This window comes from Sminthopsis crassicaudata, chromosome 1 (assembly GCF_048593235.1).
Source record: "Sminthopsis crassicaudata isolate SCR6 chromosome 1, ASM4859323v1, whole genome shotgun sequence".
NCBI classification, from domain to species: Eukaryota; Metazoa; Chordata; class Mammalia; order Dasyuromorphia; family Dasyuridae; genus Sminthopsis; species Sminthopsis crassicaudata.
In genome coordinates, this window is record NC_133617.1 from 585427577 (window position 1) to 585445165 (window position 17589).

At 36.5% G+C, this 17589-nt stretch overlaps 1 protein-coding gene across 3 annotated transcripts in view; it reads right to left on the bottom strand.

Moving 5' to 3' along the window:
- Window positions 1-1754: 1754 nt before the first annotated feature.
- The window catches only part of HOMER1 (homer scaffold protein 1), a 171184-nt gene continuing 155349 nt past the window's right edge, over window positions 1755-17589 (bottom strand). For all 3 annotated transcript variants that reach the window (XM_074282347.1, XM_074282349.1, XM_074282348.1), the window contains one exon: window positions 1755-5019. In XM_074282347.1, coding sequence (XP_074138448.1) covers window positions 4831-5019 — 189 coding nt within the window. In that variant the 3' untranslated portion in view covers window positions 1755-4830. The remainder of the gene's footprint in view (window positions 5020-17589) is intronic.

The window sequence follows — 17589 nt, forward strand, 5'->3', positions numbered from 1 at the left end:
ACTTGTCCACAGGGCACCTGCACTTTCTCACCAAAAGGTATGTTTTTGTCCAATAATGAAAATAGTAGTAATCATGGAAATCATTTTATTATATCAAATAGTTATTAATCATTGAGAGAAGTGGAGGTGATTTGTGTAATTGGATAAAAAAAAAAATAAAAAAAATCACAAAATTCTCCCTTGTCATTTCAATGAATTTTTAAATCTGTGTGATCTCTAGAAATGTCTTTAAGGCACATAATTTCCGAAAGCACTACTGAATTTTTAACCAGAGGAACTGTTTTCGAATTTACTCTACGATTTACTATCCATGTGACTAAGGGCAAATCAATTGACTCTCTTGTTCTCTTTCTGGATTTGTAAAAAAGAGGGCTTCAATGCTAGATGATTTCTGAGATTCTTTCTAAGCTCTTAACTCATAATCCTATAATCCACAGAAGAACAATACATAAGAAAGTGTTAGAATCTAATCTAATATTTAATGACAAGATAAATGCTCTTTTGAATTTTTGCAATTCTACAAATGAGTTATAGAATGGAGTTAAAGACCCGGTTTACTCCCTCCCCATACCACTCCCCATCCCCACCATGATACTTTTTAAATAAAATTTCCAAAATAGTTTTTTTATAACATTTCATATATACATTTTATTCTGAGAAATGCAACTTGCTAATAACAGTTAAGTCAGATTCTACTTGATCTTTTTAAGAAATGCATTTGTATCAATCTCTGCTTCTTACCTTAAAAATTTTCTTCTATAAAGTTTCAATTGTGTTTTCCACATGAACAATAAAGGAACAATGTCAAGTTATCTCAGAGGCAAAGTTAAGATTCAATGATGAAAAAATATTTATGAATCCATAGAAATCATTTGAAGCTATTTTTAAAAAAAGATGTATAATTAAAGCTAAGATTAAAAAAAAAGACCCGCCTAACATCCTGATAATGTGCTAGATTTGACTGAGACCAAATCACAGATGGCTTACTCCTTTCCAATGTTAAGATCTACAGACCAGGAGCTAGAAAGCCATGTCCTCCTCTCCCGCTCTGCCACCAACTCTATGATCCTGGTGGACAGTTAACCCAACTCTTGGAGCTCTTATTTCCTCATCTGTAAATAGATTAAAGGGTAGACCATGTCTAAAGGGTTCCTTCTGGGTCTAACATTCAATATTTCGGTAAGGCGATAGCACAAATAGTATAGAATAAAAATTTTTTTTGCTGGATTAAAGAAATGACTTTAAATATATGGTTTAGTTTTGATAGGGGCCTCATGCCCTTAGAGCTACCTGTAAACATCTTTAACTTTTAGACTAATATGGTATCTAAGGCCACTTTGAGCTCTTAAAGTTCTCCAAGTCCAAGATCATTTTATCTCTTTTTTTTGCAAGTTAAACAACAGCAAGGCAGTAAGGATAAGTGGGTCCTAGAATTCTTCTAATGGGCCAAAAGATATGAAACTTCCTGGAGATTCTGTTATTTACAGAGAAAAAGAGAGAAGTGGGGGAGGGAGAAAGAAAGAAAGAAAGGGAGGAGAGAAAGGGAGAGGAAAAGGGAGAAAGAGAGAAGGGGGAGAGAGGGGAAGAAAGAGGGAGAGAGGAAGACAAGAAGGGAGGGGGAGAGGAGGTCAGGAGAGAGAGGGAAGAATAAGAAAAGAGAAAGAGGGAGGTAGGGGCAGAGGAAATAAAGAGGGAGGGAGGGAGAGAGAAAAAGAGAGGAGAGAGGCCAAAAACTAAATTTCCACACAGGGAAATACTTATAAAAACCTTTTATGTCAAAGTCAGGATTTCACAACATAACACACTAATGCAAAATCCAGTAGCACCTATAAGATTTAAGATTAAATGCTGCCATCACTTAGACACTTTTTTTTAAATACCTGTAAAAGATTTGAGAAAAGAAAAATAAAGAGAAAAAGTACATTCTCCAGAAGAACAGCAAGTGTATTTCAAAATAAAAATTGTATTTTTGTTTTTTGTTTTTTTTTTTTTCAAAAATTTTTTTAACAAGACTCTATAGTTGTCATTATAACAAGTTATATATGATGTGATTGCTCTGGTCCCCCCACCCCCACCCCATATTATTCCATATCTGCACTCTGTGGTTATCTTCTGTCCAATATTATCTTCTGGCAAATATTTATATGACTGTGTTCCCACAGCTGGATCTAAATATAGGTACTCTATATAGTATTTTTCTCTGGGAAAAATTAGTTTTTCAAATATGTAAATGATCATTTTCATAATACAGAAATGGAGGGCCTACAGGAGGCACACAATCTAATTATGACCTGCAGATGACAATTTCCAGACACGCACCTGTTGTGAACATTTAAAATATTCATAACAATAAAATTTTATTTATATGTGCATTTATATCCATCTTATCCCCTATAATGTACACGTCTTATAACAATCTGGGAATTTAAAAGGTGCAACCTTCAATAGATTGTTAATCTCTAAAAAAACAAAAACTATCCTCTATGGGACAAGGGAAAAAAAATCTCCAAAATTTTCCAATTTCAAATTTCATTTCAGTAGGAAAATATTAAAAATAATTTTCTGTGTATATACATATAATTATATGTATATATTGAATGACACGTCTCACATATTAATACAATTCAAGTGGAGACATTTTAGTGAACTATTTTCCCACATTTAAATGACACCTATGTCAAATTGTAAAAATATTTTAATTATTACATCATTAAAATGATAATTCACTTGCCATGCCATCAACTTACATTATTTTATTTCTTTATGACTAAATTCCCTGATCCCCAAGTTAAAACCTCCATTTAAATGAATATTTCTTTCTTGGGATCTGTGGATATCATGACATCTTCTACTTCTAAATTCCATCCATCAAATCAAATTAATTATGTGACTTACCATAAAAATATCTCAGCTCTGAATGTATTTAGCTAAATTGTTCTCCCCAGAATAAGAGGTGAGAAAATAGCCTCAAATAGATGGAGGTGACTTACAGGATGTTTGAGCACATATATTAATATAGGATAACTGAGGGTCTGATGGAAAATTTTCAGGAAACACCTGATAACTCACTGTTAAAAGAAAAAGTGTAATTTTATAAATAAGCCATTTGTGTTTGAACTCTTTCTAATATAAATTCAATGAGTGTGCATTAGAAACATACACACATAAATATAAACAGACCCAAATGTTCTAGTACAGAGAGTCTGTCCATTAAGTGAAAGATGCGTTCTCTTGTACAAATTTATTAACAATCTTAACTTTGTATGTAACATTTAAATTAATGTGGGGTGCAAAAGAAAAATCAGTGCCTCTTGAGACTGATCTTCAAAGTCAGACACTCATTCATCCACTTTAAAAAAGAATCCTCTTCAACATTATAGGTATTTTACAGTGAGGACGGAGTTTGATGCAATTCCTACTCAGTAAGCAGACAAAATGATGCTTGGCTTACCTTTCAAAGATTTTCTTAAAATAAATATATCATATAAAGAAATGCAAGTTTGCCAAAAATCTTTTTTAAAATTACATCAAAACAACTTTAAAATCTGTTCACTTGAGCATAGCTTAGTGAATTCAATTCCCATGTTGAAACATCTAGTTAACAGTTCAGAATATTGCCTATTGTGGTTTGGATACAGATGTGGTGTGAAGACCCAGACAGAGTAAACCTGTCTCTATCTCAATTTGCTATTATCACAGCAGTGAGAAACAGTCCTCTTAGTCGGGCAAATTCAACATAAATGTATCCCCTTTAAAATAGCTATACATCCTTAAAATGAGCTATAATAAACAGAGTTAATTCCCCATTCGCCACTATTACACTTAAAATTGAAATGCATTGATCATTCAGAAAATATTTCTTGCAAAATATATAAATAAAACATCTTAATGTAACTGCATATTTTGTAAATATCCTTAACATTGCTAGACAGACCAGACCATCATTGTCTGGTTGTTATAGTTCAGTACAGTATGTCAAATTTATCAGAAATTTAAAAAGAAATTTTTTCTGAGGGACTCAGCTGCCTTCATTTGTTGGCTTTAAAATGTGTAATAAAATGGGAGACAATATCTTATCCTAAATACATGGAATCAATATGGAAAAGTAAACCATACACTGGACAGTATCATAGAACACCAGAGTGAACAAGAGTGAAATATCTTCCAGTATAAAAAAAGAACTCTATACAAGCAGTTATATTATCTGTGTTTCAATTAAAGATACATTTCGCTCTCACTTCTGGCAAGAATTAATTGGTAAAGACACTGCTTCTTAACAGTGCAAAGTATCCTGAGAAATCATTAAGGTTACAACAACATCATCAACAAAAAACAAAACAAAAACAAAAATAAAAACACAGGGCTTTCAGCACTAAATTTGGGGTTTGTTGGGTTTTTGTTTTTTGCTTTTTTTTGCACAAAACACAGCAGTTAGATATTTTAAATAAATAAATTTAAAAAGCAGATAATCTACAACTGTGTCCAACACAAAAAAAAAGGGGAGGATATGACCCAGACACTGCTAATTCTCCCACTGGCTAATATTAGAAAAGGATTGCATCAAATGACTATTAATAGCTTTCTAGTTAACTATGGCCAATAATGTACAAGGAGGTAATTTGTAGTTCAAGTTTTTCATTTTGTTTTTAACTAGCTACAAGCTGAATTCTAAATTTTACACTGAAATATCCTATTCCAATTTGCAAATAGGTCCTCCTCGTGGAGGAGTAATATCCTAATTTTGTGCAACTTTGATGCAGAGCCCAAGGTAGTCCTATGAAGAAGAGACAGCGCGTCTTTACGAGGATCAGCACTGAAATCCCAGGTCCTTTAGCTGCATTCTAGGAGCTTGGCCAGGTTATCTCGTAATTCTGTTAGTTCGAATATTTTTCCATCAAGAATTTCTAAAAGTGTCTTCAAATTATTGCGAAAAGCTTCTTGCTCATTCTGACTTTTCTCCAGGCGCTGCTCTAGGTCCGAGAGTTGTCCTTCCAGATCTTTGTTTCGAATTTCTACTTCCTTTAGAGAAAGAAGTGCAAGATGTTAATTCAAACTTAGAAATAGATATTATTTACTGAGTTCCTATCATTTTAAAAGGTCAGGTGACAAGCATACAATTATTTTTCTAGCTTCTCATCTCAAGATTCAAAGAGGTTCTGAGGTCCAAAATTTAATAAAGAATAGGGGTAAGTAAAAAGGATCAGTCCCGTGATTTTACTGGTAAGGGAAATTCTGAAGTGAGGAAACTCCTCTAACCAAATACAGGTTAGGATTTTTTCTACAATTTAGTCTTACTGAGTTTCTAAGAGTGACTTGTCTAGGGTCACGCAGATAGTGTGTTAAGATGCAACGTTTGAATCCAGGTTTCTCAAGCTCTGAGATCAGCTTTCTATCAATTCCTATCCATTTCTTCAAGAAAAATATGAACCATAACTCAATTGGAAGAAAGAAAATAAAACATGATCATTTAAACTTAGGTAGACTACTTATCTATATTTCAAAAGATTTCAAGAATATTTTGGAGGTTATAAAGGCAAAATTAATTAGTATCGGCAGTGAAGAGAAATATGAGTTTTGAAATATAGCAGTACTATCTTATTTCTTTCATCATTTCTTGTCTCTTTTTTCAGATAATAAGGCACAAGATTCTGTTTGTAAAGGCCTTGCTCTCATTTTGCTACCTGTCTTTGGCACCTAAAATAGGGCAAAGAGAACATAAATTAGGCAACTTTGTTACTTTATTAGTTTGGGCCCACGAGATGTCAGAAATGGGTCAAATGAGGCTACAACACATTTATGGTTTTCATGAAACACAGGCAGGCTGGCATTCTGGGAAGACTCAACTCCTCCCCGCCATCTCACACATATATATCTAAATGACATTCTGCCATAGAAAATTGTTTCTATATTTAATTCGATCCATTTATATGTGTGTATATGTCTATTATCTGTAATATCCACATATATGTCTATTATCTTACATGTCTATAATTGTACATATGCACATATATATCTATAACACATGTCTATTATCAGATAGCCACTATGTTCAAGGCATTGTTACGTATTAGAAAAAGGAATGTCAAGTTTTTTTAAGGATCTTGCAATCTAACATTCTGATACATATATTAAATACAAAAGGGAGATTAATATGTATATTAATACACATATTAAGTACAAACAATCATATAAGAAATTTGAGGAAGGAGAAGACTTTGTGCTAAGACCAGAGAAAGCTTCATGGAGAAGTTGGTATTGAACTGTACCCTGAAGAAAGAACAGAATTTCAACAGGTAACATGAAAGAAGCCTGCTCTTAGTTTGGCTGATAGCCTGGGAAAGTGTTCAGAAACTGGATTGAGAAAGCGAAGATCAGGGAATGGCTTTGGGAGATGTCTGCACTTGGGGAGCAGGAGGGAAGAAGTTAAATCAAAGATGCAAAAGAGTTTTGCCACCAAATGCTGAAATGTGACTTGAAAACTAAATACTTTGCATGACCTATTTTAGACAGGGAAGTCAAGCCAGGTCTCACTATGATATATAACATGATACATGTAACACAGAACAGATGTAAAGCAATGACTAAATAGTTTCTCTCATTTTTTTCATTCTTAGTTTAATAGTGCTCTATAACATACAGAGTGTATTGATAATATAATGTTAGCTATCAGCTAGATGGGACAGTGGATAGAGCACTGGATCTAGAGTCAGAAAGGCCTAAATTCAAATCAGTTTTAGACGTTAGCCCTGGGTAAATCACAATGGCTGTCTACCTCAATTTCCTCAATTTTAAAATGGAGGATAATACCTATTTTTCCATAGGCATTGTGAGGATTGAAAGAAATAATAATTGTAATAAGAATAATTATTATTGTATACTTAACTATATTAGTAAAATATATAATAATTAGAATAGGGCTGGCTCATAATAAGCCATGGTTTTATGTTTTGTTTTTTATGCTATGTTTTTATAAATGTTATTATTATATAACAATATCATCTATCATCAGTACATTCAATATGTTGCAGAAAACATGAGAATGAGAAGAATTCTATACTTTTGATTCCCATCAGTGTCTCAAACTCACTACATACAAAACAGAATTCATCATCCATTTCTATCTTCATTCCCACTTTGTGACCTGAAATCCATCCCTCTTAAGTGATAGAGAGAAGTGCAGTGGTAGACAGAGCACTGGATCTGAAATAAGGAAATTCAAATCTAGATGCTTAATAGCTATATAACCCTGTGTCACTTAACTTCTTGGTGCCTCAGTTTCATCTGTAAATAATAATAGCACACATGCTTTCCAAAATCGTAGTGAGGATAAACTAAAATAATATTTGTAAAGCACTTTGCAAACCTTAAAGCGCTCTCTCTCTCCCCCCTCTTCTCCTCCATATATATATATATATATATATATATATATATATATATATATATATATATATATATATATATATACACACACACACATACGTATATGTATGTATATATGTAAATATATATAGATAAGTTATTATTATAATTATGATTTGTCAAAGGTTTTCCCCTTGCATACTGATATATAATCTATTTTAGCTTTTGATACAAAAAGTCTTATGGTTTCCTGAATTCTGAAGCACTCTTGCATTCCAGGTATAAATCCAATTTTGCCATAGTGAATATTCTGTATTGCTATAGTCTTTTTTATTTAAAAAATTTCTATCACTATTTATTAGTGATATTCTTAAATGGTTCAGTTTCTTAACTTTATCTAGTTCCTAGTTTAGGAACAGTATTCTCCTAAAATGAATTAAGTACTATGCTTACTTTCTTAGTCATTCAGGTTAATTCATGGAGAATGAGTTTTAACTGTTCTTTAGAAGTTAAGTAGAATTCATTTATAAATTTGTCTGGGTCAGCGTTATCTTGGAAGTTCTTTATGATTTCTTCAGTTTTACCATCTGATTTTAGGTAAGAATCGGATTCATGTTTGGTTACTTTGAGTATCTTGTATTATTGTAGGTATCTCTTTTAAATTTTACCTCTTTTATATTAATAATCAATTAATATGATGGAATCCAAGTTTTTTTTCTTTTCTTTTCTATTTCCTCATTCAAAGCCAGACTCTGCAGCATTTCTGAGCCTGAACAAAGGATTCTTCACACCCAGACCACCTTATTTAGGTGGAATTCTTATCCTGTCACTGTTTATTTTCATTGAGTGGAGGATAGATCCTTTTCTATAGATTGCCAACATGGGATCTGGTTTAACATGAGCCTTTCTTTGTCTCAGTGGCAATATTTGTATAACAATCACCAGCCCCTCATTTGAAGAAGTTCACCTATCATTATAATATTCATTCTCCCATTAATTATTAACCAGAGTTGATTTCTACCTGTTGAAAATATGTACTTTTCAAAAGGCTTTATAAGCATTTAATGTCCTCCAAGTTTTGTCTTTGGTCTCCAAGAGTGACTCTGACCCATTTTATTAATTATTTGCCAGTCATAATTAATCAAATGAATTTTAGTTACCCAGAAATTATGTCTCAGAATTTTAAAGCCTCAAAGACTGTTATAGTCACATTTTTCTTTCTTTTGTGTTGATTTTTATCATTCCTTCTAAGCCAACAATTTGATCCTAGTTTGTTCCCATAGAATTTCCCTCTTCCTCATGTATTTATTAATCCCATTAAAAGTTCCTTGATTACAGGATGATTTCAGAAAGGCCTGGAGAGACTTACATTAACTGATGATGAGTGAAATGAGCAGGACTAGAAGATTGTTGTATACTTCAACAACAATACTATATGATGATCAATTCTGATATTCAATTCTGGCCATTTTCTTTTTTCTTTCTTTTTTTTTTTTTCCTGAGGCTGGGGTTAAGTGATTTGTCCAGGGTCACACAGCCAGGAAGTGTTAAGTGTCTGAGATCAGATTTGAACTCGGGTCCTCCTGAATTCAGGGCTGGTGCTCTATCCACTGCACCACCTAGCTGTCCCAATTCTGGCCATTTTCAACAATGAGATGAACTAAATCAGTTCTAATTGAGCAGTAATGAACTGAACCAGCTACATCCAGAGAAAGAATTCTGGGAGATGACTACATACAATTCCCAATCCTCTAATTTTGTCTGCCTGCATTTTGGATTTCCTTCACAGGCTAAATGTACACTATTTCAAAGTCCGATTCTTTTTGTACAGCAAAACAACTGTTTGGACATGTATACATATATTGCATTTAATTTATACTTTAACATATTGAATATGTATTAGTCAACTTGCCATCTGGGAGGAGGGAAAGAAGGGGAAAAATTAGAATACAAGGTTTGGCAATTGTCAACATTGTAAAATTACCCATGCATATATCTGGGTAAATAAAAACTATTTTTAAAAATGAATGTTAAAAACTAGTTTTATATGTAATTGAGAAAAATACTATTAATTGCAAAAAAAGTAAAAAATAAAATAAATGAGAAAAAAAAAACCTTGATTAAAGTGTTCATTACCCTTTATCTGTTGTTCCCTTTACCATTTTGATCCTTTACTTTCCCTATCCCTATAAATGTGTGGTTCAAAATCCTGTTTCCTCCCTTGTCCAGTCTCCTCTCACATGAACTTAAATAGTCTTCTTTTGTATCATTTCTTAATCCAAGATTTTCATTTATCTTGTCTAAATTCTACCTTCCCATTTATGAGCTAAATCCTTTATCTTTTTTTTCCCCCATGCTTCCATCACCTCATAAAAGAGAGAATATCTAGGATACTAAATTTCAGCTCCAACCAACTTCTGTTCTCTTTCCATGTGTCAAAATATTAGGAGATCGCTTTCCAGAGCAAGCAGGCTGTGCCCTTACCAAGACATAACAACAGTCCTTTGTGCTCACCCTCTGGATCATCTTATCCTCTGGCAAAATCACATAATTATTGCTTTGACCAGCACCGGATGTTTGCCAAGATCAGACAAGCACTATACAAGCTCGGACAAGTAATCTTGTTCTAGTCATGAAGTCCTGCTGTGAATCAAAGATGTCTCGTTGCTGTTACCCCTCACTGTCAGGGTTACAGTTCACTGTGTAGCCAGATCTGCCCATTCTAAAGCAGGACTCCCCACCAGGGCAGGGCTCTGGCACATGTTCTTGCTTGCAAGCCATTTTCCTCACTTTGAAACTAAACTGTTCGATTGCTCCCTCTCTTGTCTCTAGTTTACTCAATTCAGACTCTGGTCACTCAGACTGGAGGCGGGTTTTGTTTGGTTGACACGTTACCACATTTTCCTATGTATAATTATTCATTTAAATTTTTGTTTGGTGGGCTGCCTTTTGCCATCCTTCACCCTTAGCAATATCACTTCATGAAGCAGTGTCTTCAATCTAGTCAACCTTCTGTCTACTGCTTTTACCCTCCTCTCAAATAATCACTTGCCACATTTACTGAAAGACTAAAGAATTAATACTTGTTTTTCCAAACCCAGCTGCTGGGTTTGCCTCTCTGGCTCTCCCCTGTTTTTCTTTGCCTTTATTTTTCTTAATTGAGAAATTTCTCACAATATTATTTCTATTTTGTCCCACTTCCAAAGATACTTACCTAATTATAAGAAAGTATTTTTTACCTTATCAAGTACTTTTTGTCTTATTTGTACTTATTTGCTAAATTTAGCTAAATATGGAATGTATTTCCTTCTTTTGAGATTTTGAGATAGATACATATTTCTGGCTATAATCAAAGAAATTCTGGCTCAATCAAGTTTTTAAATTGTACTGTTACAATTGTCAACAAGTGGAAAACAGAAAGAACACCAGAGTAAAATGAAAAACAATGTCTTTCATAAAAGCAAATTATCAGAATTCTGAAGTGAGGGGAAGAAGAGAGCTAAGATTAAGAATCTATTTGCCTGGGCAAACAATGGATAAGAAGGGAAACAGTGGCTGGGAGGGCAATATGTCTATGAGGGAGGGTAGTTATGAGGGTAGAAGATACCATACACATTTCTTCCAGAGGAGTTGGAAAAAAAAGGTGATCCCTGGAAAAAAGATGTCATGGTGATAGAGAGACAGGAATGCTCCCTGGGGAGGTGACTGAGGAAATGGCATCCTGCTGTGCAATGAAGGTCAGCCTCAGACTATGGAGGGAACGTGAAGATTTTTGAACTGTTGTGGGGAAGTACTCATCTGCCCCAGATACTGGTACCCTCGAACCAAATCTTGGTTGCCCTACACCTGGCTCGGAGTAAGGGAAAAAAGTCAAAGAACATAGTGTGAAAGAGATAATATAAAATAATTTCTCTTCTTGCTATCCCTGCCCTTCACCTCCCTCCCAATAACAACAAAACCCTATTGGTCTATGCAATTCCTAGAGCTCAACCATTAAACAAGGGGAGCTAGAAGCCTAGTTCTTCAGTTTTAATTTGAGTAGTCTGGCTTTATTAACTAGTGTAACTCAGGAAGAGGTACCATGCACAAATGAAGAGTACAGTAATTATTAGGGTTCTCTAGTGAATTTTAAGTAGTTTATTAGTTAAGCTAATTTAAAGGTAAGCCTAGAGTTAGAAGAATACATTCACTGGCTTCTAAAATTCTATGACTCAAACATACATTGGCTTTCTATTCTTAGCAATAAAAAGTTTCTATGGAAACTTTTTTATTTCTTTCCCAGACAAAAACAAAGAATTTCAGACTCTGAAAAATTACATGTGAAAGTACAATATTTCCTTAGGATATGTAATTGGTTAACATGATGGGAGAGGAAAGCCAATGAAAACCAGAACTATCCTTCTAAATAGTTTATCATGGTTTCTGTTGACCTATTGAAGTAGCTAGGCCCTAAGTAATACCAAACCTCCTGGTGTACTCATTTAGCTTAGCCATTGGCTCCTTCCCCTATCTGTCTTATTCCTACAGGAAAGCATTTATAACAGGATGGATGCTAGGTTTTATGGTGGTAAATTTCTTCTACCAGCCTAGTAAGCCAGAGGCACATCCATATAAGAAAAATAAATTATCTTCTTCTGAGTATATATTACTGTTGTATAAGACGTGTGGGTGAACAGAAAACAGCCAACTCAATTTTTCAAGGGACTAACTATCGTCTCTGGTTTATCCAAGTTTTTAGTCTTTCTTTTTGACAACATTTGAGCTGCTTTATAGGAATTTCATGTGAATACAAGCAAAAAACAATAACAGAGAGAGAGAGAGAGAGAGAGAGAGAGAGAGAGAGAGAGAGAGAGAGAGAGACAGAGACAGAGACAGAGACAGAGACAGAGACAGGGGAGAGAGACACAGAGAGAGAGACAGAGAGAGAAAGAGAGAGAGAGAGAGACAGAGACAGAGAGAGAGAGAGACAGAGAGAGAGAGAGAGAGAGAAGAGAGAGAGACAGAGAGAGAGAGAAAGAGACAGAGAAAGAGAGAGAGAGAGACAGAGAGAGAAAGAGACAGAGAAAGAGAGAGAAAGAGACAGAGAAAGAGACAGAGAGAGAGAGACAGAGAGAGACAGAGAAAGAGAGAGAGAGAGGGAGAGAGAGGGAGAGAGACAGAGAGAGAGAGAGAGAGAGAGAGAGAGAGAGAAAGAGAGAGAGAGAGAGAGAGAGAGAGAGAGAGAGAGAGAGAGAGAGAAAGAGACAGAGAAAGAGAGAGAGAGAGAGAGAAGTTAGTAATTCTGGGGAAAGGCCTGAATTAGAAGGCTGAAACCAGAGATTTAAGTGATAAAAGAATTCTCGATTGCTGTAATTGTTAAGCTGTTTCAGTTATGTCCAATTCTTTGTGAGCCCATTTGGGTTTTTCTCAGCAAAAATACTGGGAATAGTTTGTCATTTCCTTATTCAGCTTGTTTTATAGATAAAGAAACTGAGGCAAATAGGGTGAAGTTAGTAAATATCTTAGGCTGGATTTGAACTGGATTTGAAAATGAGTCTTCATGACTTTAGGTTTGGTGCTTTATTCACTGTACACTTGGCATACATCTATTGTTCTTTTTCTTCCTATCAAAAATACATAGTTCCATGTATAGTATGCAAATAAAAAGTTTAGCTATGGTTGGATTGAATATGAAGCATGGGAAGAGAAGGGAGCAACTCACCATTGCTGCCACTATGTCTACAGGAAAGGCTGAAGGAGATGCTCAGGGAGACAACACAAAGTTAAGAATAAAGCACCAACAAGACAGGCCATATCTCCTTTCTTACCTGCTTCTCCAAAGCCAGAAGCTGTTAGGTTCTTACTAAGTGCTAATGAGATAATGAGATATTAGGTTCTTACTAAGTGCTAAGTCGGTACTTAACAATTTTCTAGTTCCGGCCTTTACTGGGAGTTTGACTTGTGAATTCCTGGGCAAGAGCTTGCATGCTTAGGAGGAGCAAGTTCATTGGTTGAGGTAATTTTTCCCAGAAGCCCTTGCATTATCCCATGCCCATTCTCTGGGAGGATAAAAGAGGGAAGTCACTTCTCTGGACCAGAGTTAACGGCAACTGTCTGGAGACAATGGTTCTCTACAGGAAGAAGAATCTGTCCAAGAGATTTGAGTTGACACAGCAGATCTCCTCCCAGAGAGCAATCAGCAGCTTCTGGAGACAACAGCATGTTACATTTTGGCGTCCACAACGTGGGGCAAGGACTTTTGCTTATCCTGACAAGGACTTATTCTGAGCCCTTCAGAGGAGCTAGACTGGACCATAGCAATTTGGCGCCTGAACAAGGACAGACACGATCCTGATTCCAGTGAAAAAGCCTCCGATCCAGATCTCAGTCTCTCTGACCCAGAACCGTGAATAAGGAAACTTTGTTAAAGATTAAGTAAGTGTTCTAATAGGCAAATAAGGAACTTAACTTGTAAAGGGCTAAACCAGCAATATCTTATAGCTGAAATGGGGCAGATGTTAGCTAAAGACAATCCCTCAACCCCAGCCCCAGAGGAGCCTCAGCTCCACCCCCAATCAGGAGTGGTACTATAGAGAGTATAATTAAGATAATTGAGGAGCAGAGTTTACTTGTAACCTGGGTACAGACTGCTAAACTCTTGGCTGCATTAAGACGCACATCCCCCTGGTTCTTAGAGGAAGAAAAGATAGATGTAGATAAATGGAAGCTAGTGGGATTTGAAATGAAAGAATTTCATGCAAAAAATGGGCCTCGTTCAATTTCTGCAGAGGTATTTTATATCTACAACATAGTTCAATTAGCCTTAAATATCAAGCAAGTTGTAGGAGAAAGAAAAGTTTTAAAAATGAACAGAGGAGGAAGTGTGAGGAAAAAAGGAAAGATCAATATCTTGCCCTAGAGCAAAGGGATTTAAATGAGGAATTAGGGTGTGATGACTCTGATTCTCTTGAAGAAGCTTCAACCCCGCCTAGAGAGCAGATTATTGACGGGCACACATCAACCCCACCTTCAGAGGTGGAGGAAGAAGGAGGGGAAGAGGCAGAAACACAAACAGAATTGCCTGTGAAGCAGCCTAAGCCTATGACAAGATTAGAAAAAGCATTGGTTAAAGCTAAGAGAGAAGGACAGGATATAAGTGATTTTATACATGCATATCCTGTGATTGAAGAGATTGATTCTGTAGGTCAAAAAAGGAGAAGATATGCACCTTTAGATTTGAATAAAATTAAAGATTTGAAAAAAGGTTGTACCCTTTATGGGGCTACATCAGCTTATGTTAAGATATTACTAGATGGTTTGTCTTATGAAGTCCTAACCCCAAATGACTGGAAATCCATAACAAGGACATGCCTAGAACCTGGAGAAAATGTGTTATGGCTTGTGGAGTTTCATGAATTATGTAAAATTCAAGTCAAATGCAATTTGGAAATAGGAGTTAACACACAATTCACTTTTGAGCACTTAGCTGGTGAAGGTCAGTATGGAGAGAATTCAGAACAGATTAATTATACCATGACAGTGTATGAGCAAATTGCTAAGGCTGCAATAAAAGCTTGGGGTGTCCTCCCTGGACAGAAAGATCGGGGAGAGGCTTTCACTAAAATAGAGCAAGGTCCCAATGAACCTTTTGCGGATTTTGTGGGACGTTTGCAAACTGCTATCAAAAGAACTATTGGAGAAAATGCAGCTACAGAAATAATGACCAGACATCTGGCTAAGGAAAATGCCAATGAGATTTGCAAAAGAATTATATGGGGATTAGACAAAGATACTCCTTTAGAGGAGATCATAAGACGATGTGCCATAGTGGAACAAATGCTTTTTACACCCGGACCATGAAGAACGTGGAAAAGACAGGATCCCTCCTGGCAAGGGCCTTCTAGAGAAACTCGGCGATGTTTTCAATGTGGAAAAATTGGACATCCAAGAGCTCACTGTAGGTATGGAGATACAGTGAGAAGACAGGGTGAGAGAAGACCTAAAACTCCATGTCCAAAATGTCACAAGGGTCTCCACTGGGCCTCCGAATGTAGATTGACCCAGGGAAATGAAAGGGGGGGCCCAGCTTCCGCCCCCCAGGTGGGGCATGATGGCAGCCAAGGTTACATCCAGAGAAATTTAAGACATGATCAATCAACCAAAAGGCAATCAGATGGAAGAAAGGGATTGAAATTAGGAAAAATAGAGTTGTGTGCAGTAGAGACTACTGAGATACTCCCTGGAGAAGTGAAATCTGTTCCTGAGCCTATGGATCCTTTGCCTCCAGGCACAATAGGCTTGACCATTTCACCTTCTGACAGTGCTTACAAAACAGTGTCTATCCATACACTGATGTGGGAAACTGGAGAACGTGTAGCTAATATCCCAGTCACTAACACAGGGAGATGTGTGATTTATCAACCAGGAGAAATAGTATCATCAGGCTTATTGTTACATGCCTTTAATAAGCAATCTGGTGATAGTCGCCTAGATTCTGACTCCAGTGAACAAAATCCAGGAATATATTGGACAGCAGCTGTGACAGCTGACCGACCTATGCTTACTATTTATATAAATGGAATACCATTAGAAGGATTGGTAGACACGGGTGCAGATTGTACAGTTATTAGAGGTGCCAATTGGCCCGGTCACTGGCCAAAGATTAAGGCAGACACCTACATGTCTGGGGTAGGAGGATCAACAGCAGCAGAAGTTAGTGCTAGGCCCTTGAGATGGATATTTGAAGGTGAAACAGGAGTTTTTACTCCTTTTGTGGTTGAAAAAATCTCCATCAATCTGTGCGGAAGAGACACTTTACAGCAGATAGGATTACAAATAAGCACTTCGGCTTTTTAGGCAGGGCTGCTGTTGAAGGCCTACCTGCACTTTCACCAGTTCCTATTCAGTGGAAGACTGATTCGCCAGTGTGGGTAGAACAGTGGCCCTTAAGAAGTGATAAAATTCAGGCCTTATTAGACATAGTGGAAGAACAACTTGACCAAGGGCATTTGCGGCCTTCTCTAAGTCCTTGGAATTCCCCAGTATTTGTGGTGAAAAAGAAATCTGGGAAATGGAGGATGTTAACTGATCTAAGAAGAGTAAATGAACAGATGGAAACTATGGGAACTCTTCAGCCTGGACTTCCATCTCCTACTCAGTTGCCAAGAGAATGTCCTCTTTGGGTTATAGACATTAAAGATTGTTTCTATTCTATCCCTCTAGATAAGGAGGATATGAAAAGATTTGCTTTTTCAGTGCCTATTGTTAATTTGGCTGAGCCTTATAAAAGATATGAATGGACAGTTTTGCCACAGGGAATGAAAAACAGCCCTACTATGTGCCAAATGTATGTTGCTGCTGTTCTTGTTCCAGTAAGAAAAGCCTTTCCAAAAGTAATATTGTTACATTATATGGATGATATTTTGGGATGTGCATCTGAGGAACAAATGTTAGAAGCATGTCTACAAAAGACCATGTAAACACTAAAGTACTACAAACTGCATATAGCTACAGAAAAAATTCAAAGACATACTCCTTTTCAATATTTAGAATATGAAGTATGTCCTAAGACACTCATAGTACAAAAGCTTTCTTTAAGAACAGAGAAGTTGAACACCTTAAATGATTTCCAAAAACTAATAGAAGATATCCAATGGATGCGTCCAGTGTTAAGCTTAACTACCAATTGTTAGGATTACTAAGTGAGAACTCAGGTTGTCTGGACAGTGACAAGGTGAGAATTCAGGTTTTCTGGACAATTACAAGGTGAGAACTCAGGTTGACTTGATAGAGGGGGCAAGCTCATTGGCTGGGGTGGTTCTTCCCAGAAGCCCTTGCATTATCCCACGCCCATTCTCTGGGAGGATAAAAGAGATAGCACTGGGCCCAGAGAGCAGATCGGCCTGGAGAAGGATAAGAGCTGGAGGAGATTCAGAGCCAGGATTCAAGAAGAAAGACTCTGCATTGCATCAGGCTTGACAGGGCTCTCTGCAGGAAGGGAAGTCACTTCTAAGGACAAGAGTTAACTAACAGCAACTGCCTGGAGACAACGGTTCACTACAGGAAGAAGAATCGGAGAGATTTGAGTAGACACAGCAGATCTCTTCCCAGAGAGCGATCCGGCAGCTTCTGGAGACGACAGCTCGTTACAATTGGCGCCCAACGTGGGGCAGACACAGTCCTGATTCCAGTGGAAAAGCTTCCGATCTAGATCTCAGTCTCTCTGACCCAGAACCGTGAGTAACGAGGAAA